This window comes from Sesamum indicum, linkage group LG4, assembly GCF_026168435.1.
Source record: "Sesamum indicum cultivar Baizhima isolate 11 linkage group LG4, ASM2616843v1, whole genome shotgun sequence".
In the NCBI taxonomy this organism is placed as follows: Eukaryota; Viridiplantae; Streptophyta; class Magnoliopsida; order Lamiales; family Pedaliaceae; genus Sesamum; species Sesamum indicum.
Window position 1 is genome coordinate 394,124 of NC_142660.1, and position 26,688 is coordinate 420,811.

A 26,688-nucleotide genomic window follows, 5' to 3' on the forward strand; every position below is an offset into this window, starting at 1 on the left:
TGATCAATTTTCAAGGTTTCTTAACTGCATGTATATTGCTGCTAAATCACCAAAACACATAATGAATTTAGAAATAAAATTTTATTTATTAATTGTGTGAAATAATTGATATATGTGATAACATATTTTTGTAGTATCCGCATAAATTATTAAAATTTTGATTGATTTTATTTTTTATCCAACTGAAAATTCACTCTTTAATTATTTTTCGGTGCGTGCTTTTTCTAATTAAAAAACTTTCAATCATTCATTTGCAAGAAATTAACTATTTCAACAAAAATATTACGCCCATTTGGACAAATATTATGCCCTATAGTTCCTTGGGAGGGTGTTGAGATCGTTTGAAATAAATGTTCATCAATTTATTGTTGAAAATAAATTGAATAAAATATTTTAATTTATATTTTTTTATTTTAAATTATTTAAGTCAAAATTTAAAAGTTTTGCTTTATCAACTTCTACAGTTTATTGATAGCATTATAAATATGAAGTCGTTTTTCTGGATAACTCTTTTCAATTTTTACTATTGCATGATTTTTCAACGCATAAAAAGAGAAACTATAGTAGTTGGGAATTAAATTTAAAGAGAATATTGGAAATTATGAAGGACATATATATACATAAGCTATAATGATGATGATTCAGTAATTGATAAAGCTAGACCCCAAAAGCACATGATAAAAGTAATTATAATTAATGATATGTTGGCTAAGTATGAAAGCTATATATAGAAAAGACAGCTTCTCATGCAATAGAAGCATCTCTTTTATTTTTATTTTTTATTTTTATCCCCTTAAGAGAGAGAGAGAGAGAGAGACAACATGATTAGGTATTTGTCATGCTTTTATTGAATTATAACTATTTAATTACAACTACATATAGAGAGAGGTATATGTAATGTAGATGTAGTAATAATTATGATGAGAATAATGATTAGCATCATCACATATTCACATGCATGCCTTTCCACCTTTTAATCAACCTGGGATGCTCTTTGCTGCTCCCAAAGCAAGGGACAAGAACCCTACAAATATCGCCTCCTGTTTTCATGTTGCTCTATAATCTGCTATTATATGTATAATTTTTTTTAATAATGATGTAGTATATATAAATGCATGTCTCACATAATCATACTACTTCTACGCATTTGTCCCAATAATTGTAAGGCTAGAGAGAGAGAGGGAGAGTTAATTTCCTTTTAAAAAAAAATATTTTGTCGAATTACATCATTATTTTTTCAATTAAAATAAATATTTAAAATGGTTAAAAAAACTATTAATTCAAACTTATAATATTCGTATTGCTATAAGTAAGACTCGAATATGCTACCGTTTTAATTTTGAAGTCTCAAGGCTGTCAATCTTATCATTTATTAAAAATAACTTACAAATTCAAATTACAGTATTTTCATTTATTAGGTTTGACTGAATATTATTGATGCCTATAAAAGTCTCGCATGCCAATATGCAAGTCCCTGCCAAAAGTCAAAGTCCATATCACATGGTGCTCACAGGTAGCCTAGGTGGCATCCGCATAGTTACTCTAAAGGCACACCTCACAGAATCAGGTAAGGATCAACAAGTCCCTCGAGAGACGTGGCGCCTACAGTTAAAAGTAAATTATAAACCCTAAAAGCTTGGACTCCGGTTGGGATCAGAAGGTGTATCCTCAATCACCTTTCTGAAATTCAGGAAGATATCCTCATCCGTAGCAGGCTCCAACCGCCCCAAAGAATCGCAGGCCTCCAACCTCCAAGAGATAACCCTCTATAGAAATCGGGGAGATCTTTTCGGGACTTTCACTGAATTCATTGGGGATTCAAGCCTTTCAAATCACTTTGAGATCATACTCCATCAAATCCGTGATATTTTCTAATCAATTTATGGTTGCCTATAAATAGAGAGCTCCCCCAACTAGAGAAAACAACTTCTACCTTTAGACTACAACTTGAGCCTACATACTACAACTTTTATCTTCAAATTACTACTTTAGCTAAAAGAAATATTGTAATTTCGTACTTAGAGCTTTACTTTAACATCAATCTCTTCTTTGTATACAAAAACAAGAATATAACACTCCTAATTCACTCATTTACACTCTTTTCTCTCCTAGCAGTTTATTTCACTATATTTACTCCTAGTTAACTCAAGCACTCTTTTTTGCTCACATCTTGGCGCCGTTTTCGGGAACACCGACCAAGATGTGATAAGAATAGAAGCTACTAATATCGAAGCTAACACCTGCTTAGACACCGCTTCTTGAAGATGATCCCTCTCCTATTGGAGGACTCCCACTAGATGATTACTACCTCTGTTCAGGTCTTAACTTCAGCAGTTCCACCATTATCATCACATAATATACTGTCCCTATTAACCTAATTTTTTAATGTGCAAGAAACTTTCGGACAGGACCTCCCCTCTGGGAGAAGGTAGGAGCATCTACTCTCGTAAGAGGGTACCTCCGGCTACTGGAGGGCCCACATTGATAAGCCTCAGCAAGAACTCCTAGGCTTGTAGAGATGTGTCTTAGGGGTCCCCTTAGGCGAGAAATAGGGTACTCCCTTTAGCTAGAAAAATATTGACATCCGAGCTTCCCTCAAAGTGTATTTACATCATTTTAACTTAGTGGTCCTAGAGGTCTTTTTTCCTACCCCCAATGTGATAACATGTGCTTTCTTGTAAGGATTTTAGGATGAGAACTTCTCTATTCCTGTAGTAAAAAACCCTCATCCATGGACCCCTTGAAGCGCTCCTTTGTGGGGGGCACTCTAGACATCCTTGAGTAGGCATCCAAGCCCTTCTTCGAGCTTGTACCTAGGTCTTTCTCCGAGGAGGCGCACAAACTCTATCTTGTTCAGGCACAGAAAGCCATGTCTTTCATACAGGCACAAAAAACCCTACTTTAAGCAGATACCTTATCGCTCCTTTGGCGAGGCCCCAAGTCTTGCTTTGAATAAGCACTCTTTTGAGGAGACACACAATTCTTGATCCGTGTAAGCATAAAAGTCCTATTCGTGATAGACACGTCTCTATTATTAACATTTTCTTGCAAAAGAATAAAACCACACCCGAGTATGCACAAAAGGCTGCCATCAAGCTTTTCTCATGAAGACTCATAAGATTTGTTTCAAACAGACACCTTTAGAAAACCCCAGCTCCATACAGGCATAGAGTAAACTCTTCTTTTTTTTTAAGCATGCTTATACTACTAACATTTCTTTGTACGAATGCTCCTGAATTCTGATCCGTGCTCCATTACCAACCTCACACCATGCTCCTACTATAGCCAACCCTCTAGTACTGAGGGTGTTCCGCCATGTGAGAGATGGTCTAGAGCCGAGTCTTGCATTGAAGAAATATTTCGCACTATGCAAGCAGCCAACCAGTGATTTCGTGTTCTAGATGCTTCTCCATGCTTGTTTGGCAAGTAGGGCATTATTAAATACCACAAGTTGCCGAAATCCCAACCCTGCAGACCCCTTACTCATGTACAACTTTCTCCAAGCAACCCAGTGTGCCCTACTATTGCCTTTATTATTCCACTAAAAATTAGCTATCATGCTTTCTGATTCACACACAAAGGTGAGAGGCAATTTGAAGCACGACATGGCGTAGGAGGGAATAGATTGAATCACCGTTTTAATTAGGATTCCTTGCCTGCCTGAGATAAAAACTTGGAGTTCTAGCCCTGGATGAGATTCCAAATTTTAATCCGGATACCATCAAACATCTCCTTTTTGGATCGTCCCCATACTGTAGGCAATCCAACATACTTGTCGTATTTTGGGACTGCATCATCATCAAGTTCAGCACCAAGTAGCCAGCAAGCTGTGGCAGGAACGTTGCTACTCAAGACTATGCAAGATTTAGCGAGATTCACCTTTTGAACTGAAGCAGCTTCGTACCTGCATAAATGTGGGATATCGCCTGCATAGCTCCAACAGTAGCCTCACAAAAAACTAGAGTATCATCAATGAATATTAAGTGAGAGATACATGGAGTAGATCTAGATATTCGAATCCCCTTAATGACCTTAATATTCTGAGCATCACAAAAAAGACAATTCAACGCCTCAATACAAAATAGGAACAGGTAAAGGGACAAGGGGTCCCCTTTGCGGAGTCCCCTTTGTGGACACACATGACCAAACTCCTCACCATTTAAAACAAGTGAATAAGAAACAGAAGACACTAGTAACATGACAAAACGAACAGAGCGATCAAGAAATCCTAACCTGATCATCATGCTTTCCAAGAACCTCCATTCTACCTTGTCATAAGCTTTGCTCGTATCGAGTTTGATCTCTGCATACCCTGTCTTATCCCCTTTCTTGGACATCAGGTCTGGGTGATTTGAAAGGGAACATCTACGAGATGGATGCCACAACTTCAGATTCTGTAAAGGGCTCTTTGAGCGTCTGGTTCATATAAGAGGTAATCTTAGATTAAACAGTTCTAACCACGTCCTCAATGACCTTAGGGTATTAAAATATTATGAGATGATGTCCTAGATATCCAACTTCTCATAACTCCAATCCCCTTGTTCATTCCAAAGTTTATCGATAGAAGTCCTCTTAAATTTGTAAGATGCAAAATTATGTAAAAAAACTTGGTATTTCGATCCCCTTCTCCGAGCCATTCGGCCTTTCCCATCTGTTTCCACATAATCTTTTCCTGAGCCAAGCACCGCTCAATCTCATTTTTGCAGTCTCGAATTTCTATGAGAATATCAGTAGTAGGTGTAATTTTCTGGAGCTTCTCACTATACGTTCCTCAATGTATTTAATCTTCTTATGAAAATTACCAAAGGACTTTTTATCCACTGGACAAAGCCAAGCCGATAGCTCCCAAATTTCTAAAGAGTCCTCTCTGTATTATCAGAAACAAAGCTACTCCAAGCATCCGAAACATCCTTGGCACAATCATATTGTGTGTTTGATGGTCTGTATGAAGGAGCAACGGAGAGTAGTTTGAACCGAGAGTCAGGAGGTGCGTCACTTATGAACTAATTAATTAAGATAATAAATTCATGATTGACACAAATTAATGTTTGACTCTTTTAAATACACAAATATTAATTAATTATCAAATAGGAAAAGAATTAATACTATTAATTAATTAATCAATTAATATTAATTTTCAGCATGTAAATGATAAGAATGATTCCCCACCAAAAATAGGTGGGTAAAAGGAAAAGATTGATGATGATGAGGTAAAGGGCAAAGATTGAAAATCTTTCCCTGACTTTTCTTGCTTTATTAAAAGGCAATTTAGCAAAAATAAATAATAGAAAATGACAATTTTATTTTTTTCTTGGCAATGATGAGTTTATTTTTTGACCAAGTTCCCTTAGCACATACGCCTTTCCTCGTGTGGTCTATAGTCAATCATGATAATTCTTTTTTCTTTTTTAAAAAATAAAATAAAAATTCCTAATTTATGGCCAGCCATTTCAACCCTTTTCTTCTACTCTTCACACTTTTAAGGCAAAGCATTTTAACTCCATCATCATCATCATCATCATCTTAACCACTTTGTTAATTTCCATCATTGTTGTAATCTCCAATGTCATCATAATCATGTGTGACTTTAAGATAAGGACAACCAATTCCAAAAATCCAAGGTAATTATATGTAAACCTAAAATCTCCATCATAATTATTATTTTTTTCAACTTTAACCAAATTATTTAAATTAAATATATTAATTTATGTTTGTGTCGTGCCCATCAACGATCATTACTATTTAATATAAATTTTAATTTAATCAATCGATATACAATTAAACTTAATCAAACAGATCATAATCAATAATTTGGGATGTCGATTAATCTTGAAATGATTTATAAGTATTGGTGGGAGACAATTAATTGTGATATGATCATTGCTTAAATGAATAAAACCAGATGTGTAAAGCATAAAAACCAAGAATTACTACTATTAATCTAGTTAATTAATTAGTGAAGATCAAACCAACAACACTAATTGCTAATTACATGCCTAATAATTAAGAGCCCACACATTATTAGGCAGCCACTCAAGTAAAATTAGTGAATTATGGATGCATTATGGCATTAAATTTTGACTAATCATGACATTATATAGTTAACCCTAGAAATGAAAGTGAAGAGTACCTATGACGACAAAATTAATTAAACCAACAAAAAATTATTAACTTTGGTGTAGCATTTAATGACCTATATGTATATATATATATATATATATATGTAAAATACACTTTTTTCCTCAAAAACTGGAAAATGGATTATTAGAGGGCATTTGCAATAATTAATGTTACGTTTGCTCTAATTAATTTAAGGTAGTGTTATTGGCACTACCGGCGGCCGACTCCCCACCCCCACCCCCACCTTCGCTGCCTCACCCACTACTTTTGTGTGCTGATTATTAAGAGGGTTTAATGAGAAGATCCCCATCTAAGATTTTTCTTTTTCAAATGAAGAACTGAATTCTATATATTTACCCTCTCTAATTTGAAACAGTTTATCTCATTTTACCTGTTTAATTTTTCTTAGTAAACTTCAATGGATTTGCATCACTGAAGGAATATAATTTTTCAATGATGTATTAGATTAGTGGTTGAGGTTAAAATGGAGGTCTCATAAATAAATTTGAAAATTTTAGTTCAAGTCTACCGGACGTATGAGTGTTTTTTTCATTTTATATGGGTTATTGAAATACAGTAATATTTATGTATTGATTGAATTATTGTAATTAATTATTTACTATTCTTAAAATATTGATTGAATTGATAAACTGTTAAGATAAAAAAAAAATAACTATATATATATATATATATATAGTTAGATACTGTGATAGGGAAAGTTTCAAGTATCACTAGTTAAATAATTTGAAACACAAAATAATCTAGAATCTGTTTGTAATTTTGTTTGACAAGACAAGGAGTGGATCGAACTTAAGAAACGATTTATTACAACTTTGATTTATGGGTTAAATAGAAGTTCAAAAGCCCAGATCAAGAAGCTGATCCAGTTTCTACTTGTGTCTAGGCCAGCCTGTTGTTCATGTATGTTAACCTTGTTTTCTTCACCACTTGGGCTTGGAACATTTCCTACAGTAACCAGGCCGAATGTCAACACGAGACATGTATCCAAGGCCCCGGAGTCCAACCCTCTTATAAGAATTCGGACCTCTCTATTAGCTCCACATATCAAGATAAAAGTAGCAGTAACAGCATGTAGTATTTGCAATTTTCGGATGAAACCATGTGTCTGAAATGATCAAAACTCAAGAGATCATCTAAGCAGATTCACAGGACAAGGTTTATTTATAGATTCAACTATTAATCTAGTGATGAAAATTTGAAAGGTTTTTAGAGTTTACAGAATGTAGCAAGGATGTAATGCCTTGCAAGATCCGATACGAAGCGACTAGATAAAAGGTACTTTAAACGTGCCTAAGATGTCTAGGTTCTTGTGGTTTTCCCTAAACCTATGAGTGTCTTGATTCAGTTCAATCTCCGCCTCCTAGATGCACCGGAATCGCCACTATCAACATCTGAAATTCTTGCTGCATCGTCTCTTCTTGAATAATAATCAAAACGGGCTAGTATGGAGTCGATTTCAGCTGTATTGTCCACGGTTTGGCTGTCAGAGTGTATAATACCAGCAATACTGGATATAGAATCCTGATCATCAGAACGAGGCCGACCTCTTCGTAATGGATTGCTGACAAAATGGGATTCGACAAATCTTTCAGCAGCTGGGCTCCCAGCAGAGTTTACGCCAGATGTAAGGTCAGAAAATGTAGCTGCTACAAGAGAATTCCTTCTGCTAATACGTGACATTGATGAAAGCTGGCCATTATCCGTGGCCTCGTCATTAGGCGGGCTGCTTTCAGTTAAGCCGACTGCACCATCAGACGGCACTTGAGGAGTGTGTTCTCTGTTCCATCTTGAAACAAATGCACCCATGAGCTCCAGTACATCATCCACCTCATGAGTTCGAACCCTGCTCTCAGCCTGCTCGACTCCAGTAGAAATCCCAAGAGTTCGGCTCCAGATCTCAACACGCTGGGCCTGGGGCCTGACAGGAATCTTCATCAGATTGCAATCCACATTTGGCTCCTGCATATCATTACCCCGCCCGTAAATCGGGGTCACATTCTTTACCGTGACCTCCCCCTTGCAAACAGGACATTCCTTGGCATCTGAGTGATGATGCAACCACCGATAAAGACAGGACCAGCAGAATAAATGACCACAACAAGTAACAACAGGATCCCTGGCCAAATCCAAGCATATGTTGCAATCAAAAAAGCTACTTTCTTCACCATTATTTTTCCCATCATCATCCTTCTTATCAATACCGTCATTTTCCACATAAGCATTGCCATTCTCCAACACTTTTGTCAATTCAATAGGCCTTTCCTCAGTAGTAACACTACCCTCACCCGTCTGCTGTTCCATTCCTCCAATTAATTCCCGTCCCAGGTTTCTTGTTTCAGGCTGGACGGGAAGTTGCCTCCCCAAGGACCGTCTTCGGCTCCTATGCCTGAAAATTCCCCTGGCCCTCGGAACAGGCAACCAATTGTCCAAGTTCATCAAAACATTAGTATAAGTTCCAGATCCTTGCTCACCACCATCACTTGCATTATCAAGAGGTCCCACATTGAGATCAATGTTCACCACATCAAGATTTTCCCCTGCCATTGAAAATTCACCTATTCAAACCTAAACCAAACTCCAACCTTCTGCCTAACTTTCTGACTAAATTATAAACAAATGACCCCACCAAAACAATTCCTACTGTTATATTACCTCGAAAATCTATGTACTGATCCTAGATAACCAAGCCCAAATTTTCTCTATATGTAATTTGAAGTTAAAACCAAACTGGAATCAGAAGGCTTTTTAATAATGCTAACAAGAATCCAATGCGCAACTTCAACCCTCAAAAGAACTGAAGACCCAGAATTGCTTCTGCCTCTGGCCAGCCAAAGAGGGGGAAAAAAACGCCCAGCCTTGCTAGGCGAGCCAACCAAATAAAAACCCACAACTTTATCACTGGAAAGAGCAAAAGAAACAAAAGGGTCAGTGAGATTATAACCAAAGAATCAATATTCTCTAATCTACACACACAACACGTACTATTCAACCCCCCCCCCCCCCCCCTACGTAGAGACCACACCAAATAATATAAAGGGCTCCTCCATCTTTACTTAGACAAGAGCCAAAAGATTCAAACTTTACACTACAAAGACATCATCATGCCAATCAAACAGTACAATAAGCAGAGAGAGTGACCTTAGAGAAAAAGAAAAGAAATATAGAGGTTTGCGGTTATGAACATAGGTGATTCATTGTATTATGAAGTCGTTGAGATGGAATTTCCCAAGAACTATTTTTCCTACTTTTTCCGTTGATGATTAAGAGAGATTGGGATCTTGTTCCACTTTTACGGGGATTTGGAATTGGAGCGTTGAGAGAGAGATAGAGAGAGTTGTATTGGGTTCAAACTCAGAAAGCAATAAGCAATGGGGAAAGAGAGAGAGAGAGAGAGAGAGAGTCATCTTCCGCAACCGCAAGTAGTAGTGATTTCGTTTGCAGCTGGAGACCAGTGTGGTGGGTGGGGTGGGTCCCATCTCAGTGCCATATCAGCATAAAAGCAGAAATGCTGCCCCAGGGAGTGGGCCCAGCTTTTCCAGAGACACATGAATTGGGCTTAACAAACCAAATCAGTAAGGTCATATTCTTCAAATTGGGCTTTGCCTAATAGTTGAGCCCAGGCCCTATTAAAAGAAAAGGTTCTAGCTAGGCAAAAGAAGATTTTTCTAATACTTCCTAATGCTCTTTTCTTTCTTGACATTGAATGGATAGTGAATTCAACGTTTTAGGTAAGCAATTTTCGGAGTCAATAAGGAACAAGAAAAAGTAAATTAAAGGGCCATAATTTCATAAGGTGTGGGGCATGCAACCTGGTACAAAATAAGGGGTTTTAAATACATTACAATTCATTCACATTTGTTCTTCTATAGTTTCACAACACTGCCTACGTATATATATATATATGTTTGGGATCCTATGTCTCAACGAATCTTTGTTTTCTTAAGGCGGTAGTAATATAAACATCATTAGGAGAATTCTTTTTAATTCTTGTATAACGTTAAGAAACTAATCTTAAATAATTTTGTTTTATGATAGTTTAAACTTCTTTTAGATGAGATAGTTGTTTATAATATAATATGACATCAGAGTCTTGTTAACACTACGTATTTATGAAAAGAAATATTTCACGGGTTGGATTTGCACGTGAGATAGATGTATAATTAGATGTTAATATAATATTCATGTATAACCCTTACAAAATTAGTAATAAATGTGATTTCTTGAAAAAAAAATTTATAGATAGTATATATATATATATAATTGACTGATGAAAATTGAAATGTATAATTATACACATATATTATTACATGCATATTTTATGTGGGAAACGAAGTAAAAGCATTGAGGATGTAGTGCAAGAAAGAAGAAAATTTTGAGCACATAATGATACATGGTTAAGTCATGTTGATTTTAAACTTCTTCAGTGACATGAAATGACAGTCATTTGCTGTTTCTCTAATTAACATTTGCAATTACTTAATTCTTGTTTCTGAGGGGATCTGCATACAGATTATTCACTTAATGGCACAAAAAATATCACTACAATATAATTTAATCAATCACATCACAAATATTATATATTATACCTAATATTAGTAATTATGTTTAAATATCAAGGACTAATTAATGTGACAATATATTAATTAATTTCAATTTAATCAAGCTCAATACAAACTGAAGTTTCTTCATTACAAGACATGCAATTCATCTAACAATCGGACATGCATGCATGTTTTTCATTGATTAAATTTAGTACATGCAAAAAGGCTCATGTTTTCTACTCTTTTGCCACTTCAAATTTTGATTGCCATTAACTAACTATGAATACTACTATATATATATATTGATGATCACCATCAAATTTGGCTTAGCAAGCTGCTCATCGATCTAGCTTTAACCACACCAACCTTTGTCCTTTTCTTGGTGACCATCGGCGGTGGAAGCGTCATCTGTTTGTCAGAGCAGTCTCCATCAGTAGTACTTGGCGATGGTGGTAATGCACTCCCACCAGCATCCACGCACCGCCGCACATGGGCCATGCTTCTCAGCCTCCCTTTTCCCAAGTGATGCTCACAGAGAGAGTAGCCCACAAGCGTCGGCTGGCAGCACCGCCACCCCCGCCCATTTACACGGCTGCACCGGGACCCTTCCATGATCACATTCCCCCTCTTGTTCTTCTTTGGGCCACCACCGCCACTTGCAGAACTACTAATCCCATTTTCCTCTAATTTCATCACTGGTTCTTGATTATGATCACCACATTTCTTGTTAGTTTTCGACTTCATTTTTGCACTGATCACTGTATCCTGTTTTGGATTTCTCTCGAAGCTCCCTTTTCGCTTCTTCAACGGAACTAACTTACAGTCTCCTTCACACCAACTCTCTTGATAGTTTACATGCACGTTTTCCAGTGCAAATTAACCCCAAAAATATATACATTCCATGGAAATCAACAAGTGAATATATATTTATAGTAAGAAATTAATAGCTAATTACCTTGATGAGCTGAAGAAGATGATGGGGGCGGGTGAGTTTTGTTAGCACCTAATTCTTCTCCACCACAGATGCTAACTATTTTCCTGATGAAATTATGATGAGAATGAGGTGGAAATGAACATGATCATGGAAAATTATGTGTGTGGAGAAGAATATATATGAATATGAGCTGGGGACCAGCATATATCCCCATGCTAACATGCACCACATGGGGATGTGGTATTGTTTTATTCTCCAACACAAAAAGGAATTAGTCAAAAACACATGTATATGGGAGAGGAGAAATTATATAGGTTTATGCAGCAGATTAGATGGGGATGGGGTGGGGTGGGGTGGGGAGGGTATGGAAGGTAGCCAAAGTTGATATAAAAACACCAAAAGAAATAGTTTTTTCCACTTAGAGTATGCATTTTATATGAGGGTTAGATCAAGAAAAACTCAAGATCAGTCTCTCTCTCTCTCTCTCTCTCCCCTTTCTTTCACCTTTTCAAGCTTTTACTGGCTATATATAAGAATTCATCCTTCTTTTCCTTTTTACTAGGTACAAGGATCCATGAAAGAAGAGAAGTAACAACATTATTTACTTACTTTTTTCTTTACATTCTTACCTGATATCATTATTACAACTCTTCTTCTCTTCCAATTCCAATCTCCATTTCTCATCATCTCCAAACACCTCCTGCCACTGCCAGAATATAATCAAATATATATAAACAAGAATTTAGAATTAAAACCAAGAATTGTATTTAAAGTCGTGCTTCATGATGTGCCCTCGGTGCAGCATTTCTTGCTGCAAGTTGCAAACTTTATCCCCCACCAGAAAACAAGTACAAGTTTATTTCACACACAACACACACTAAAGATGTGTTTTTTAATTTTTGGCAACCCATTAAAGATTTTACCTTTTGCTTCATCTTCTCTTGAGTTTCATCGTTTCTATGGGAAGCCCATCTGCCGGTCGCCATGCTTTGACCAAAGGGCTGATCGGGTGGCGCCGCCTCTGATCGGTGGAGCTGGAGATCTGAAAGAGGTGATATAGGGATAGAAGATGGTGCCAAACGCTTTCTGATCCTCATGGTCTGGTGATAAAGATGTAGAGAGAGATACACATACACATATGAGATTGTGTATGTGTGCAAGGAAATAATGGAAGAAAGAAGACTGTTCAAAGACCAAGAGAGGGTCACATAAAACACATGCCCTCAAGAAATATTTTTTGGCTTTGATGATATGCCTTCACCTCTCTCTTTCTCTCTCTGAAATTGTATTGTTTGCTTTGTGTTTCTCTCTCTAACTTTAATTTGTTGCACCACACACACTCACACACTGCACCATACACATGAGGATATAAGTCTATGAGGTGGGGAGAAAGGGGAAAAGGGACTACAAAGGAAAATAGAAAGTAGAATTTTCTTGGAGATGGCACGTGTGGGGGCTGGTGAGGCACATGCACGGGAGGTGGTCCGGGTGGGGTGGTGGGTCACCGGCTACCGGGTTGAGGTGGAAAGGAGAGACAAGTACGGACAGTGACAGCGTGGAGGGTGTGTTCTTGTGCGTGGGATGGGAGGGGGGGGGGGGGGGGGACAAAGAGTACATAATGATGAGATATTTGGGGTTGTTTTGCGATTTTAAGGGTCTTTTGGGGGCAATATTAATTATGGCTTCACTTCCTCAACAACCCATATCAATATGTTTTCCTCATTGTTCGTGGCTTTTAATTATTTTATGCCACCCAATCTTTCTCATAATTCACATTTTAATACCTGCATATGGATTTTTCTTTACCACAAACAACTTTCTTTCCACCAATTCAATAATAAAACTCCTACAAAGATCTTTGACGCCAAAAAGTTTTTTTAAAAAAAAAAAGAAAAGAAAAAATTAAAAAAAAATTATAATAAGATATTGGGCCGTACTATGACAATGTAGGTCTATAATCTAGTCCGATCTGTACAAAAACACACATGTCAGATCTTTTATAGACTTGAGCTACTTGATAGACCAACATTTCTGCAAGCTTAAAGATGGGGACCTGCAAAACCAATGTTAGCATTCCGACGTTTAAGTCAGTATCCAATACTGAAAAGAGAAAATATGAGGATGAAATAACACATTATGATGAAAAATTGCGAATAAGAATGAATGTGTCTGGTACAAATTGCTTATGAATGCTTAGACCGTCCTCCTTACTTAAGGGGGATGAACTAGGTTTTATAGCCGAAGTGGTGAGAAGATTGGCCTCCAAGGGAGTTGGGGAGGTGGTTGGTAGTGGATAAGCCTCCTTTAAATCTTAATCTTGTTGTTTGGAGAGGTAAAAAAAGGGTCTAATTAGGTTAGGAGACTTCAGTGAATTGAAAGTCCTACTCTTCCAGAGGTCTGTCCTCTTGAGCCATCATATCCCTCTCCCAATGGCGTTTTTACACCTAGAGAAAATACCTAATGGTCTGCCAAGGTGGACTTGAGCTTTTTGGGCCTTCAGTAAACAAGAGAAGGCCTTCACTTTCTTAGGCCACAATTGGAGGGAAAACCTATGAGGCCCTTCCGCTTTTTTCTCTTCTTTATGCTTTTTCGATTTGTTATTGAGTTGAAAATTGAATTTGACTTAAACTGTCCATTTAGACCGTATCATAGTCAAAGTAGGCTAAGCTCATATAAACAATCAACCACATATTAGTATTACAGGATGAAAATATTTACACCTCTAATTTATAGTCTGTTTACTTAAATTATCCTTACATTTTGGGTAATTATATATACACTCATCACAGGCGTCATTATTATTTACACAAACTATCACTATTTATATTATACATACACATCCCATGATCATCTACACCATTACACAATCTACAACTTTTTTCTTGTGTCAGCAATGGTTTTCTCTATGATTGTACAAAAGGTAAGGATAATTTTGAATAAACAAACCACAAATTTGGGATATAAATATAATTATCCCTAGTAATATATGTGTTACATAATTAATCACTACTATTGCTCAATTCAAGTTAAAATTTTCGAACAACATAGTTTTTTCCATAGTCCTTGTATTCGAATGGAACATAAACTATGAATTTAAAATTCAAACATCGGTTTAATTATCATTTTGAACTCGACTTGTTTAGGCAGCGATTATATTAATCAAAGGTCAGATGAAGCTCAAACTGATATGAATTTGTATACTGATAACTTATATTAACGTAATCAAATTGAACAAAGTACATAGACTGTATATTACAAAGTAAGGATTCCCTCCTTGATTCAATCCCTTGATTCAATCTCAGCTTCTTCTCTTCCCAGATTCAGGTGGTTTCCCATCAGAAGCACACGAGAATTTTCGACCAAAATGGACGTCTCAGATTCACCTGGAAAATAAGAGAACATCAATTCTCTGTGTATCTGCAAACTTTTTCATGTTAATCATTAAGACAACTTACATGAATCAATAGTTTATCTTTGATTGTACAGTTAATCAGTACTAAACCAACAAAGAAACTATAAGAAGATTTCTTACATTTTCTGCTTTTGTAGTCCGATTTTTCAGTGGCATCCCGTCATTAGTTGCAGTCAAGTTCCTATTCTTGTTGCCTTGGCCTAATTCCTCCCAGACAGGGGAAGGGATGCCGGTCCAGGGCGCCAGGCTCAGCTCTCTCTTGAATTCCCTTTTACCAAAATCACAACTCTCCCTTTTAGCAACTGTTGATGTTTCCTTAGACCCTGGGATCTGAACCTGATGATTCAAAACCTCTCTGCTAGCCTCGATTGTGTTGTCGTCTATCCGTATAGACTTTGTAATATCGATTGAGAAGCATGCATCACTGAAGTTATAACTAGGCAAAGTGAAGTCTTCAGAAATCAGACTTGGCTGATCAAGATTTTTCTCATTGTTTGCCTCGATGCCCATCGTTGTAAGCAACTTGTTCCACTCAGATGTACAAGACTAATTTTAGGAGAACCATATGTTGTTTTCGTTGTGTCTTTTTTAAGTCCAAAGATATCCATTTGTCAAGCATTTACCGATGGAATCAAGAAATTCCTAAAACAACCAACAAGACATAAGCTGCCTACATTAAATATACCAAGGAATGATGACCGATTCTTTCTAGCAGGCCAAACACATATGTTGAGATTTCATATCTTGTAATCAGCTGTCCAATTAAGGTAATTATATACCCCATTTTCAGCCTTATCGTTTACGTTCATCCATCGATTCTCATACGAAGCCACTATCATGTTTTCTTCAATTGGGAAAGAGCTTATAAGTTTTAAAATATACTTCAATTCCTCCTTGACTATTTACTTGTATCCATATACTCTTTCTTGCACATGTTCTTGCCTAGAATCAATTAAGAATGTAAAGTTGACGAAGACCAGCAGTTTTGTCAGGCCTAGATGTGGAAATTTTGCAACATGTAATAAAAAGCAATTAGCAACTAGAGATATTGGTTGACTTGGATGCCTAGTTACCAGTTGTAGCTTAAAGTCAACATACATGCAGCCATATTTGTGTCCTGAAGTTGTAATATGAAGTCAACGCCCAATATTCCCCAATAAACAAGTCTACATGATTACTCAAGCTGTAATATTTATCTCCACCAAATTCCAAACTCATTTGCAAAATTTTGACTCATTAAACTTCTGAGTTGTTTATAAGTACCTTTCTGAATAGAAGCAGACAATTAATAGGGAGGAAAAGAAGAGCAGAAAATGGAGTACAAGCATTTCAGCCACCCGCACACCTTGACCCTCTACAAAGTTCAGCCGGGGCAGCAATTCCAGTGCCACGGCTGCCATTTACCGTGCAACGACTCAGTCTTCGCCTGCTGGAGATGCAACTTCTTCCTCCACGACCACTGCGGGAACGCCAACCGTTACGTCAAGCATCCGTCCCACTCGTTGCACCCCCTTGTGCTCGTCCCCAGCCCTACCTACTGCAGCGGCTCTTTCTTGTGCAACGCCTGTGGCGGGCCGGGAAGCACGTTTTCATATTGCTGCGCATTGTGTGAGGTCGATCTCCACGTCCACTGCGCGTATTTGCCTCCTAAAGTTAGCCACAAAGGCCATCAACATGAGGTGTGTCTCAATTTCAGGCCAATGGATAAGAAGGGGTCTCCTGAATACTGCAAAATTTGCATGAAAGAGTTGAGTCTCAGGCACTGGTCCTACTTTTGTGATAAACCAGAGTGTGATTTTCGGGTACACACGTTTTGTGCAACTAGTGAGGTGAAACCGGGACTGTACCAGGACGATGAGCCAGACGATCAGGTCCAGATTCCGGCTTCAACAGGTAATCAGAATACGTGCGTGTATCAGACACCGGTGACAACTGCTAGCCCTGAGGAGGTTCTTGCTGAGATGTTTCAGCTTCAGATGCAGTTGCAAATGGCTCAGCAACTGAACCAGATTATCAATTCAGCTAAATTTTAGACCTTCAATTTGGTTGTTGTTGGTGGACTAGCGTAGAATAATACCTCATCCACTGATCAGTGGTTGATATGTTGTGCTTTCATGGAATTTTGACAAGTTTCTTCCAATTCAACCCATATTGTTTCTCTTTAATTATTTTGTTATCAGTTTCATCATATTAAAAATTTACTTGTTTGGATGAACAACCAAACTCCAGTTTCCATCTCTTGACTTTTGTTTTTTTGGTTGGTTTAAATTTCACTTAGAGAAATTTTGAACATGTTCAAACTAATGGGAGATTGACTTGTTAAAACTTCTAACTCATGAAGTGAGAAAACGATTTTCCCTCAGGTTTAACATAATTCACAAGAAGATATTTTTAATTTTTCAAATAATAAGAGGTATTAGTAATTATACCAAATTTTATGAGAGGTCGTTGTAATTTACCTTTATTTTTTAAAAAAAATTGAGAAAATAGTGAATACACCAACTCCCGAAAATGTCAATCAAACTAGCATACAGATGTTAACCAAACCAAGTCACAAATTATTCTTCATTTATCAAAATTAATTGAACTAATATCAAGTTAGGAATTGTGATGGTAGCAAATTAAGTCTAGATTTATCCACACATACACATATATGTGCATCATTCAATTTTCAAATTTAATTTAAATTTTTTTTCAGAAAAGAAATCATAAGAATTCATTTGCATGACTCTTCTATGTGTAGAAGCTTATTTTTGCATTTTTATTAATGTTACATCTGAGTTGATGGATTTGAAACTATAGTAAAATATGCTTTGTATTTGTTTTCGATAATTTTATAATTGGGCCAAAAATTGTTGTGGCTATCTCCAGTCTTAACTTGGACCACCCTCAAGTGGTTGTAATTTTTGGGCAGAACATAATACACTACATAATATATTGGGCTGAAATTTCGTTTAGGACAAACGGGGGCCCATTATTTCAAGCCCAAAAAGACGAACGCATTTATCCGAAGAACAAAATTTCAAATCAGTGAAAAAAATCAAAAGAGTTTCTTTCTATCTCTTGCATGATTTCTCCTCCACCGAAAATCCCTTTTCAGTTCTCTCTGAGACTCTGATGCGCAACAGTCCCTGCATTTCGGCGAAAAGATATAATCTGAAATTCAGGAAGCGGAACGAATTCCAAAGTAAGGTGGGGAAATATCTGATATACGGCGAAGAACTTAGCTGCGCTGTGTGCAGGTTTTCTTATAGCTGTGTCTTAGTTTTACTTCTTGAATTTCGAAACCAGTTTCTTATTTTTATTGGATTTTCACTTTAATTTCAGTTTAGATATAGATTTTGGAGTTTGTTGATTTGTCCGTTAGTGATTCCTCCACATTTGTGCGCGGTTTGTTCTTTTAATTGTTCGTAATCAAGAATGCTTTTTCTGAGCTGAAAATTGTGAATTTAATAACATATTTTACCCCAGTTTACAGATTTTTTGGAAGTTTGTGTTAGGCCATTGTTATTGAATACATTGCAAGGGTCCTTTCTTTAGCTGAGATGGTGATGGGATCCAATTGGTGAAATCTGTGTGCAGGGTGGACCCTGTGTATGTTGCACTATTTTAATTTTTCTCACTCGGCACTACTTAATTTAAGTGATAGGTCTAGTTAGCAAAATAGATACTCATCGTACTACTTTAGTCTGTTATTATGATAATTTATAATCGAGTCAACTTAACTTTGCAATAGAAAAGGCATAAATTAGGGAATGATTTAGCCAGTTGGCTGTACTACATCCTGATATGGCCTTGCATTGCTTGGTGAAGAAGTTCTATGCAATGATAAAATTCTATTTTCTCTTTCGCTTCTTCCTGAGTTGGAAGCTTTTGAAACAGGATTTTGCATTATCCCTTATATTATGTTAGCATCTTCTGGTAATATCTGATTTGTAGCAGTTCTTACTAGGCTTTTTTACATCTATGAGTGAATGGAAGTGAAATTCTTTTTTCGGAAATCACAAAAGTGAGCATTGCTTATGCATATGTTTCTTTGCATTTGATTGGGAGTTCGGTATAATTCAAGTCGTTTATAAGATACCATCTGAAGTTCTTGGAAGAAAGTTTCTTATTCTGCTCCTTTAATGCAGAAATTTTGATTGTACTAGTTAAAGGACATGAAGGTTACAAGCTACACTGGCCTTGCTAAACCCAGTTTTTTGCTCGTGCACTATGAGTTACCCGCTTTTGCATTCCACAGATCGCAGATGGTTTCTATCTCGTCTCTATGTGTTTCAAGTAATTGTAAGAAGAGATGTGGATTGGTGATGAAGCTTTATTCATATGTTGCTGGGCAGTCTCATTCATCCACTGCTTCGCATTTATCTTTGTCCAAGAAAGACAGATTTAGTAGGGAGCAGAAAGAAGTTAATCCTGCTTCATTTTATACTCACCCTAGTTTATTACAGATGAAAAGCGAGAGGATTGCTAACCGTGCCCGAGTTTACGAATTCTTGAGGGGTATTGGCATTGTTCCTGATGAGCTTGATGGTTTGGAGCTTCCTGTCACTGTTGACGTCATGAGAGAACGTGTGGAGTTCCTTCACAAGTTAGGACTTACAATTGAAGATATTAATAATTACCCGCTTGTCCTTGGATGCAGTGTGAAGAAAAATATGGTTCCAGTGCTTGATTTCCTTGGCAAATTGGGTGTAAGAAAATCTACTTTTACGGAATTCTTGCGCCGGTATCCACAAGTCCTCCATGCCAGTGTTGTGGTTGACCTTCAACCTGTTGTTAAATATCTTCAAGGGATGGACATTAAGCCTAATGATATTCCTCGAGTCCTTGAGAGGTACCCAGAAGTTTTGGGATTTAAGCTTGAGGGCACCATGAGTACTTCAGTGGCTTATTTGGTTGGAATTGGAGTAGCCAGGCGGGAGATTGGAGGAGTGCTAACTAAATACCCAGATATATTGGGCATGCGGGTAGGTCGGGTGATCAAACCTTTTGTGGAATATCTAGGAAGCTTGGGAATACCATCCCTGGCAGTTGCTAGGTTGATTGAGAAGCGGCCACACATTCTTGGTTTTCAACTTGATGGTAAGGTGAAGCCAAATGTCAAATTACTGCTAGAGTATAATGTTAGACATACTTCACTTGCATCTGTGATTGCTCAATATCCTGAAATCATAGGAATTGACCTTGAATCAAAGCTTCTCAGCCAGCGGGGCTTCCTCAGCTCCATTATTCAATTGACCCCTGAAGATTTTGGGAGAGTCATAGAGAAAATGCCCCAAATTGTCAGCCTCAGTGACAAAGCCATAGTGAGGCATGTGGATTTCCTAAAGGAATGTGGATTCTCCATGGAACAAATGAGAAAGATGGTTGTGGGGTGCCCACAGTTGTTGGCCCTGAATGTTGACATCATGAAACTCAGTTTTGATTACTTCAAATCCACAATGGATAGGCCATTGGATGATTTAGTGACTTTCCCAGCTTATTTCACTTATGGACTCGAGTCTACTGTGAAGCCAAGACACAAGGTTATTGTACGAATGGGAGTTAAATGTTCTCTTGCTTGGCTTCTCAATTGTTCAGATGAGAAATTTGAAGAACGAATGAAGTACGACTCAATTGACATGGAAGATATCGAGGAAGATTCTTCATTTGACCTGAATAGCTTAATGAAACCCAGCACCGAAGACTCTGATTCTGAATATGAGGATGACAGTGATGATGGATATGAGTAGAATTAGCAAAAATGAGTAACAGAAAATGACAATTTTTTTTTCCCTTGGCAATACTGATTTTATATTTTGACCAAGTTCCCTTAGCATATACCCCTTTCCTCGTGTGGTCTAGAGTCAATCATATACGCATTTGTATGCTCTGCGTTGTGCAAGATCGATCTCCATGTGCAGTGCACGTATTTCCCTCCGAAAGTTAGCCTAAAAAGCCATTGACATGACCTCATTTTCAGGCCAATGGATAAGAAGGGCTCTCCTAAATACTGCAATAGTTGCATGAGAGAGTTGAGTCCCAGGCACTGATCCTACTTTTTGTGATAAACCAGAATGTGATTTTCGGAGTCACATGTTTTGTGCAGCTAGTGAGGTGAAACCAGGGCTGTATCAGGACGACAAGCCAGAAGATCAGGTCCATCCAGGTTTCTTCAACATATAATCAGAATACGTGCGTGAATCAGACACAGGTTACAGCTGCTAGTCCTGATTCTTGCTGAGATGTTTCAGGTCCAGATGCCGTTGCAAATGGCTCAGCAACTGTACTAGATTACGAATTCAGCCAAATTTTAGACCGCCTGTTTAAGTTTGGTTTTGGTTGGTGGATTAATGTATGAATAATAATACCTCATAGACTGATCAGTGGTTGATATGTTCTGTCATGGAAATTTGAGAAGTTTCTTCCAAATCAATGCATATTATTTTTCTCTTTAATTACATTTTTTCTGTCAGTTTCATCATATAAAATTACTTGTTTGGATGAACAACCAAAGTCCAATTTCCATCTCTTGACCTTTTCCTTTTTTTTGGTTGGTTTAAATTCGACCCGGTTGATCCAAATATGACCCACGTTCCATTTCAAATTAAGGAAAAGCCTCCCAACAAGAGTTTTTATATTGACAAGACCAAGTTCAAAAGTTTATACAAGTGAAATGAAGACGCCTCCACAACAATATTCGTTCATTCAAATTAAAATTTGATTAAATATAAACTAGTTATAAGACATGTGTAATACATTTATTCTGTTATTGACATATATTTTTAGAGAAAATAATCAATTATACGATGAGTATATTAAGCTTGTTATTTGAACATTAACAATTTCAAGTTCTTTTTTATAGGAAGTAATTTGAAATTGTTTTTTTTTTTTTTTGTTTTTCGAAATCTAAATATATCACAATACTATATCATAATTTGAAATGGGTTGGGCCAAAAAATTGTTGTGGGTTGGACTACTTTCAAGTGGTCATTGATTTTTGGGCCAACAAAAATCCATTACAGAATGGATTGGGTCCAAATTAGGTTTAGTGTACAAGTTTGGGCTCTAATTATTTCAAGCCCAAGAAGACCAGTTGCAATCTTATCCCAAGAGCAAAACTTCAAATCAGAAAAAAGGAAATATCTAAAAAGAGTTTCTCTCTCTTGCATGATTTCTCCTCCACCAAAAATCCCTTTTCAGTCGTCTCTGAGACTCTGATGCGCAACAGTATCCCTGCATTTTAGCCTGAAGTTATAGTCTGAAATTCTAGAAGCGGAACGAATCCGAAAACAAAGGTAGGAAAAATCCGATATACGGCGAAGAACTCAGGTGCGCTGTGTGCAGGTTTTCTTATACCTGTGTCATAGTTTTACTTTTTGAATTTCGGAAAACAATTTCTTACTTTTTATTGGATTTTCACTTAAATTTGGATTAGATATCGATTTTGGAATTTGTTGATTTGTCTGTTAGTGATGCCTCCACATTTGTGTGCGGTTTGTTCTTTTCAATTGTTTGTAATCAAGAATGCCTTTTCTGAGCTGAAAATTGTGAAGTTAATAACATTTTTTTACCCCGATTTATTGCAAGAGGGTCCTTTCTTTAGTTGAGATGGTGATGGGATAATATTGGTGAAATCTGTGTGCAGGGTGGACCCTGTGTACGTTGCAATATTTGTATTTTTCTCACTCGAACACTGCTTAAATTTAAGTGATAGGTCTAGTTAGCACAATCAATACTCATCGTACTACTCACAATTAAAAAGTTAATGTTGGGTTTGATTTGCTTTTAGTTGGTTGTTAGGATCATTTATATTTTGAGTCAACTTAACTTTTCATTAGAGAGGGCAAAACTTAGGGAATGTTTAGCCAGTGGGCTGTAGTAGATCCTGATATGGCCTTGCATTGCTTGGTGAAGAAGTTCTATGCAATGATAAAATTCTGTTTTCTCTTTCACTTGTTCCTGAGTGGTAAGCTTTTGAAACAGAGTTTAAAGTTGCATCTTCTGGTAATATCTGATTGGTGGTAGCTGTTCCTAGGCTTTTACATCAATGAGTAAACAGAAGTGAGATTCTTTTTGCTGAAATCACAGATTGAACATTGCTTAGTGCACTATGTTTCTCCCTTTCAGGTTACTCTGCTTAAAAAGTTGGTCTAGGCTTGTGCAATAGGTTGGTTGAGGAACAAATTTATTGCTGTAATAGCTGTGGTCACATTTATGTCTATATAAATGCATAGACATTGTGCTGGTGACAAACCATGGAGAACTATCTGTTGCTCTTCTTGTACTACTATATCTAGTTTAGCATTTGAAAATCCCAAGTGTAATTCAGAAAATGTGTAGCATTTTCCTGTTGCAGGTTATAAATCAAGATGACACCTGTTTGCCCTTTTATCAAAGCTTCTCGTCCTGATGATGCATCTGGCAAGAAACCCAGTGAAAACCAAAATAAACAGCAGGCAGTCAATGATAACAAGCCTCAACAAGATTCAGCAATTTCACCCAAGTGCCCTTTTGGATATGATTCTCAGACATTTAAGTTGGGTCCTCTCAGTTGTGTGATTTGCCAAGCACTTCTTTTTGAGTGCAGCAAATGCGTACCTTGTTCCCATGTATATTGCAAGTAAGCAAAATGTTCTTGATCAACTGTTCATCTCACACCTTATATCTGAAGTAAATGACTTTCCTCTTTCGGCATATGTTGCTAAATGCCAATAATGCTTTCTTTAAATCCATTTTTATTTTATTTCTGTCAATGAAAACCAGAGCGTGCATATCAAGGTTTAAGGATTGTCCTTTATGTGGTGCTGACATTGAGAAGATTGAAGATGATGTGAATCTTCAGAGTGTTGTTGATCGCTTTATTGAAGGTCATGCAAGGATCAAGAGGTCTCAAGTAGATGCTGACAATGAGGAAAGAGAAGATGATAAGAAAACGGTGATATATGAGGACGTGTCTCTAGAAAGAGGTGCTTTCTTGATGCAACAGGCTATGAGAGTGAGTTTTAAGTTCCTTTCTGTGTCATGCCACGAATGATTCTTGTACTTACCGGGAACAGATCATTACACTCACACTTTCTTCCCACAGAAGATTGCCCAATTAGGAATTTTCTCGAGTTCCCCTTGCTATCAATCCTGTTCTTATGCTATCTGTTATTCTGTTTTTATGTATAGGCACTTCGTGCGAATAACATAGAAAGTGCAAAATCAAGGTTTAGTATATGCGCCGAAGATGTCAGAGAACAATTGGAGAAGATGGGAAACACTCCTGAGTTATGCTCTCAGCTAGGTGCTGTTTTAGGTATGCTTGGTGATTGCTGGTATGTTCTCCCTCTTCATCTTTTTATTGGTCTTGGGCCCTTGGCAGAAAGATTTTTAAAAATTTTGCTTCACGAGTGTTTGTGTAAAATTATTAAATGATAAAACTCTACTTATTTCATGTCAGTCGGGCAACTGGTGATGCTAGTTCCGCAATTTCCTATTTTGAGGAGAGTGTCAATTTCCTTATGAAAGTGCCCAAGGATGATTTGGAGGTAAGCACTTCTAAAATTCAGAATTATTATCCTGAGTTTCTAGAAAATGCTGCTCATTGTAGTGTCTGTTTTTTGAACATGTGCAGATAACACATACGCTTTCCGTCTCACTAAATAAAATTGGAGATCTAAAATACTATGAGGGGGATTTACAGGCTACAAGATCCTATTATTTTCAGGCTCTGGATGTTCGCCGCAATGCAATGAACAATCATTCAAGTGTTCCTTCTCAAGTGAGCAAACTTAAGAAACTTCTAATGCTCTTTCTTGTGGTTGTACTCCTGATAAACCATCGGTTTAAGGATGTAGCTTACAAAAAGAAGAGTTTAAAATAGTTATGATTGTTAATAAGTTCATATGATAATGAAGGTATACATGGTCACTAAGTGATGACATTGATCCTAAGAGTTGTATGGTAACTTTGAAGAAAAATGGTCAAATGGGATCTGATATGATTCTATACAATCTGATTACATAAAAGAGATCTAGGATTAAACAATTTGAAGTGGATCTCTTGTTTTACTCATTTCAGAACAACAGTTTGCCCAATTCAAATATTGAAGGTATACTTGGTAGCTCAGTGATAAAACATTGATCCTAAGAGTTGTTTGGTAACTTGAGGTCAAAGTGGTCATATATGATTCTATACAATCTGATTAGATAAAGAAATCTAGGATTAAACAATTTGAAGTGGATGTCCTGTTTTACTCAGTCCAGAAGAACAGTTTGCCCGGTCCTACCTTTACTTCTCTGAACTTTCTCAATTTGTTATGACCTAGGGTTTTCTTTTCTTTGTTTTTTATTGGCTTGCAGTATGTGTGCAGTCAAGGTCATTGCCTATGGAATATCTATCATCTAGAACATATGTGGCTCTTGTTTATTGTCCAGGGATAAGGTGCTTATATTCTAATAGCATTAATGGAATTTCAGTTCCTTCTTTTTAGCTCTGTTGTATTTGACCGTCTTTATTACTATATTTGTCTTGAGTCTGAACACAGATGAACTTGCCTGTGAAGCTGAAACAGGCTTTATTGCCCTAGAAGCCACAATGAACTACATGGCTAAGCCGCTAAGGAAAGGAACACAGCTTCTAATAAAAGTTTAATTTTGCCGTATGTTGTGGCTTTGGTTTTAGTCTTTCTACTGGTGCTTGTTTGGCTACAACTACCTCCTGTGTCCATACACAGCTTTTTTTTTCACCGGTCAGCTGATTGTTTACATTCACCTTCTTGATTCAAGAACTTGATATTAATACAGGAGTATCTATAATCCAACCAATTTAATCATGGTTCCTTTTTGGCCAAAAGTACGTTTGATCTGCTAATGCATCACCTGTTTCAACATAAATATAAAAACATTAATATGGTGAAAAGGTAGTTAGCAGCTCTGTTTCATGGTTTTCTACTCGTTCCGTGTATTTCTCTTTTGACACTTCTCATAAATCCAGGTTATAGATGTAGCTATATCCCTTGCCAAAGTTGCTGATGTAGACAGAAACCTTGGAAATGAGGATACAGCAATTGCTGGTTTCCAGGATGCCATTAAATTGTTGGAATCGTTAACAGTTAGTGCTGAAGACGCAGGCCTTGAACAACGGGTATGACTTAGTTGTTCTCTACCTAAATATACTTTAGGTAGCGTGGATTTCACCTTTAATTTGATTAAATCCTTCTTGATTACAGCGCCTTTCAGTGCTGGAGTTCGTCAACAGTCAACTCGGAAAGAAATAGAACAATTCTACTATCTGTTTCTTCAATGCATGAAGCATATGAATCAAGGAGGGCATGTGCTATTTGTTTCTGCCCCTGATCCAGGTGTTCTGTAATAAAATTTAGCGAATGTGGACTAGATGCTGTTGTAAATGTCTTATAAATAAGTTGTAGAAACTACTAACACGGGAAATCTTCTGTAATAAACATAGTTGTGCGTTTGGGTTACCATAGAAAAATTGTGAGAGTTGATAGTTTAAGCTAGTAGCTATGTTTCGAAGAGAATGATGATGATGAAAAGTGAGTTTTATTCTGATCTGGCAAGTTGTTTTTTTCATCATCTTTCTTATTCTTGAAAGGGAAGTACTTGTGCTTACACCAGTATACAGGGAATGATTGTCAATTATCATAATATTCTGTCGGTGGCCATTTTTCT

General features: G+C 37.0%; 6 protein-coding genes across 14 annotated transcripts; 3 read left to right on the forward strand and 3 right to left on the reverse strand.

The window, feature by feature from the left end:
* Nucleotides 1-7,270: 7,270 nt before the first annotated feature.
* LOC105159667 (uncharacterized) lies at nt 7,271-9,572 on the reverse strand. 2 transcript variants are annotated; one of them, XM_011076804.3, is made up of 2 exons: nt 9,280-9,572; nt 7,271-9,039 (listed from the first exon to the last, which is right to left on the reverse strand). In XM_011076804.3, the coding sequence occupies exon 2, from the start codon at nt 8,683-8,685 to the stop codon at nt 7,483-7,485; it is 1,203 nt and encodes a 400-aa protein (XP_011075106.1). In that variant the 5' UTR covers nt 8,686-9,039; nt 9,280-9,572; the 3' UTR covers nt 7,271-7,482. The 2 variants fall into 2 exon arrangements, with proteins under 2 accessions (XP_011075106.1, XP_088735554.1); XM_088879428.1 differs by having other exon boundaries at nt 7,271-8,678; nt 8,794-9,572.
* Nucleotides 9,573-10,761: 1,189 nt separating this feature from the next.
* On the reverse strand, nt 10,762-12,977 carry LOC105159669 (WRC protein). Of its 2 annotated transcripts, none has more exons than XM_020693182.2 (4): nt 12,540-12,977; nt 12,246-12,316; nt 11,638-11,720; nt 10,762-11,524 (listed from the first exon to the last, which is right to left on the reverse strand). In XM_020693182.2, the coding sequence occupies exons 1-4, from the start codon at nt 12,711-12,713 to the stop codon at nt 10,998-11,000; spliced, it is 855 nt and encodes a 284-aa protein (XP_020548841.1). In that variant the 5' UTR covers nt 12,714-12,977; the 3' UTR covers nt 10,762-10,997. The 2 variants fall into 2 exon arrangements, with proteins under 2 accessions (XP_020548841.1, XP_011075109.1); XM_011076807.3 differs by having other exon boundaries at nt 12,246-12,322; nt 12,540-12,976.
* Nucleotides 12,978-14,787: 1,810 nt separating this feature from the next.
* On the reverse strand, nt 14,788-15,615 carry LOC110011917 (uncharacterized). Its single transcript, XM_020693564.2, has 2 exons — nt 15,149-15,615; nt 14,788-14,999 (listed from the first exon to the last, which is right to left on the reverse strand). Exons 1-2 carry the CDS (start codon nt 15,536-15,538, stop codon nt 14,952-14,954), a joined length of 438 nt encoding a protein of 145 aa, XP_020549223.1. The 5' UTR covers nt 15,539-15,615; the 3' UTR covers nt 14,788-14,951.
* A 726-nt stretch (nt 15,616-16,341) lies between these two features.
* LOC105159772 (Cysteine/Histidine-rich C1 domain family protein) lies at nt 16,342-17,061 on the forward strand. The gene has a single exon (XM_011076957.3). It carries the CDS (start codon nt 16,342-16,344, stop codon nt 17,059-17,061), a length of 720 nt encoding a protein of 239 aa, XP_011075259.1.
* A 1,005-nt stretch (nt 17,062-18,066) lies between these two features.
* Nucleotides 18,067-21,468, forward strand: BSM (Mitochondrial transcription termination factor family protein). Of its 3 annotated transcripts, none has more exons than XM_011076808.2 (2): nt 18,067-18,270; nt 19,162-21,468. In XM_011076808.2, exon 2 carries the CDS (start codon nt 19,189-19,191, stop codon nt 20,761-20,763), a length of 1,575 nt encoding a protein of 524 aa, XP_011075110.1. In that variant the 5' UTR covers nt 18,067-18,270; nt 19,162-19,188; the 3' UTR covers nt 20,764-21,468. The 3 variants fall into 3 exon arrangements, with proteins under 3 accessions (XP_011075110.1, XP_011075111.1, XP_011075113.1); XM_011076809.2 differs by having other exon boundaries at nt 18,067-18,220; XM_011076811.2 differs by having other exon boundaries at nt 18,067-18,215.
* Nucleotides 21,469-22,140: 672 nt separating this feature from the next.
* On the forward strand, nt 22,141-26,570 carry LOC105159671 (zinc ion binding protein). 5 transcript variants are annotated; one of them, XM_011076816.3, is made up of 8 exons: nt 22,141-22,342; nt 23,370-23,633; nt 23,777-24,008; nt 24,185-24,330; nt 24,456-24,543; nt 24,630-24,776; nt 25,357-25,438; nt 25,991-26,130. In XM_011076816.3, exons 2-7 carry the CDS (start codon nt 23,383-23,385, stop codon nt 25,435-25,437), a joined length of 945 nt encoding a protein of 314 aa, XP_011075118.1. In that variant the 5' UTR covers nt 22,141-22,342; nt 23,370-23,382; the 3' UTR covers nt 25,438; nt 25,991-26,130. The 5 variants fall into 5 exon arrangements, with proteins under 5 accessions (XP_011075118.1, XP_011075115.1, XP_011075114.1 ...); XM_011076813.3 differs by lacking the exon at nt 25,357-25,438 and adding an exon at nt 26,226-26,570 and having other exon boundaries at nt 22,144-22,342; nt 23,354-23,633; nt 25,991-26,140; XM_011076812.3 differs by lacking the exon at nt 25,357-25,438 and adding an exon at nt 26,226-26,570 and having other exon boundaries at nt 22,144-22,342; nt 25,991-26,140.
* Nucleotides 26,571-26,688: the final 118 nt, after the last annotated feature.

Bases quoted from the DNA above. Each gene is read 5' to 3' on its own strand.
- LOC105159667 (XM_011076804.3), bottom strand. From the start codon at position 8,685: ATGGCAGGGGAAAATCTTGATGTGGTGAACATTGATCTCAATGTGGGA.
- LOC105159669 (XM_011076807.3), bottom strand. From the start codon at position 12,713: ATGAGGATCAGAAAGCGTTTGGCACCATCTTCTATCCCTATATCACCT. The intron at 12,323-12,539 runs GTAAAATCTTTA...ATATTCTGGCAG, and splicing joins AAGAGAAGATGAAGCAAAAG to TGGCAGGAGGTGTTTGGAGA. The intron at 11,525-11,637 runs GTAATTAGCTAT...TAAACTATCAAG, and splicing joins ATCTTCTTCAGCTCATCAAG to AGAGTTGGTGTGAAGGAGAC.
- LOC110011917 (XM_020693564.2), bottom strand. From the start codon at position 15,538: ATGGGCATCGAGGCAAACAATGAGAAAAATCTTGATCAGCCAAGTCTG. The intron at 15,000-15,148 runs GTAAGAAATCTT...CTTATTTTCCAG, and splicing joins GGACTACAAAAGCAGAAAAT to GTGAATCTGAGACGTCCATT.
- LOC105159772 (XM_011076957.3), top strand. From the start codon at position 16,342: ATGGAGTACAAGCATTTCAGCCACCCGCACACCTTGACCCTCTACAAA.
- BSM (XM_011076808.2), top strand. From the start codon at position 19,189: ATGAAGGTTACAAGCTACACTGGCCTTGCTAAACCCAGTTTTTTGCTC.
- LOC105159671 (XM_011076813.3), top strand. From the start codon at position 23,383: ATGACACCTGTTTGCCCTTTTATCAAAGCTTCTCGTCCTGATGATGCA. The intron at 23,634-23,776 runs GTAAGCAAAATG...AATGAAAACCAG, and splicing joins TGTTCCCATGTATATTGCAA to AGCGTGCATATCAAGGTTTA. The intron at 24,009-24,184 runs GTGAGTTTTAAG...TTTTATGTATAG, and splicing joins TGATGCAACAGGCTATGAGA to GCACTTCGTGCGAATAACAT.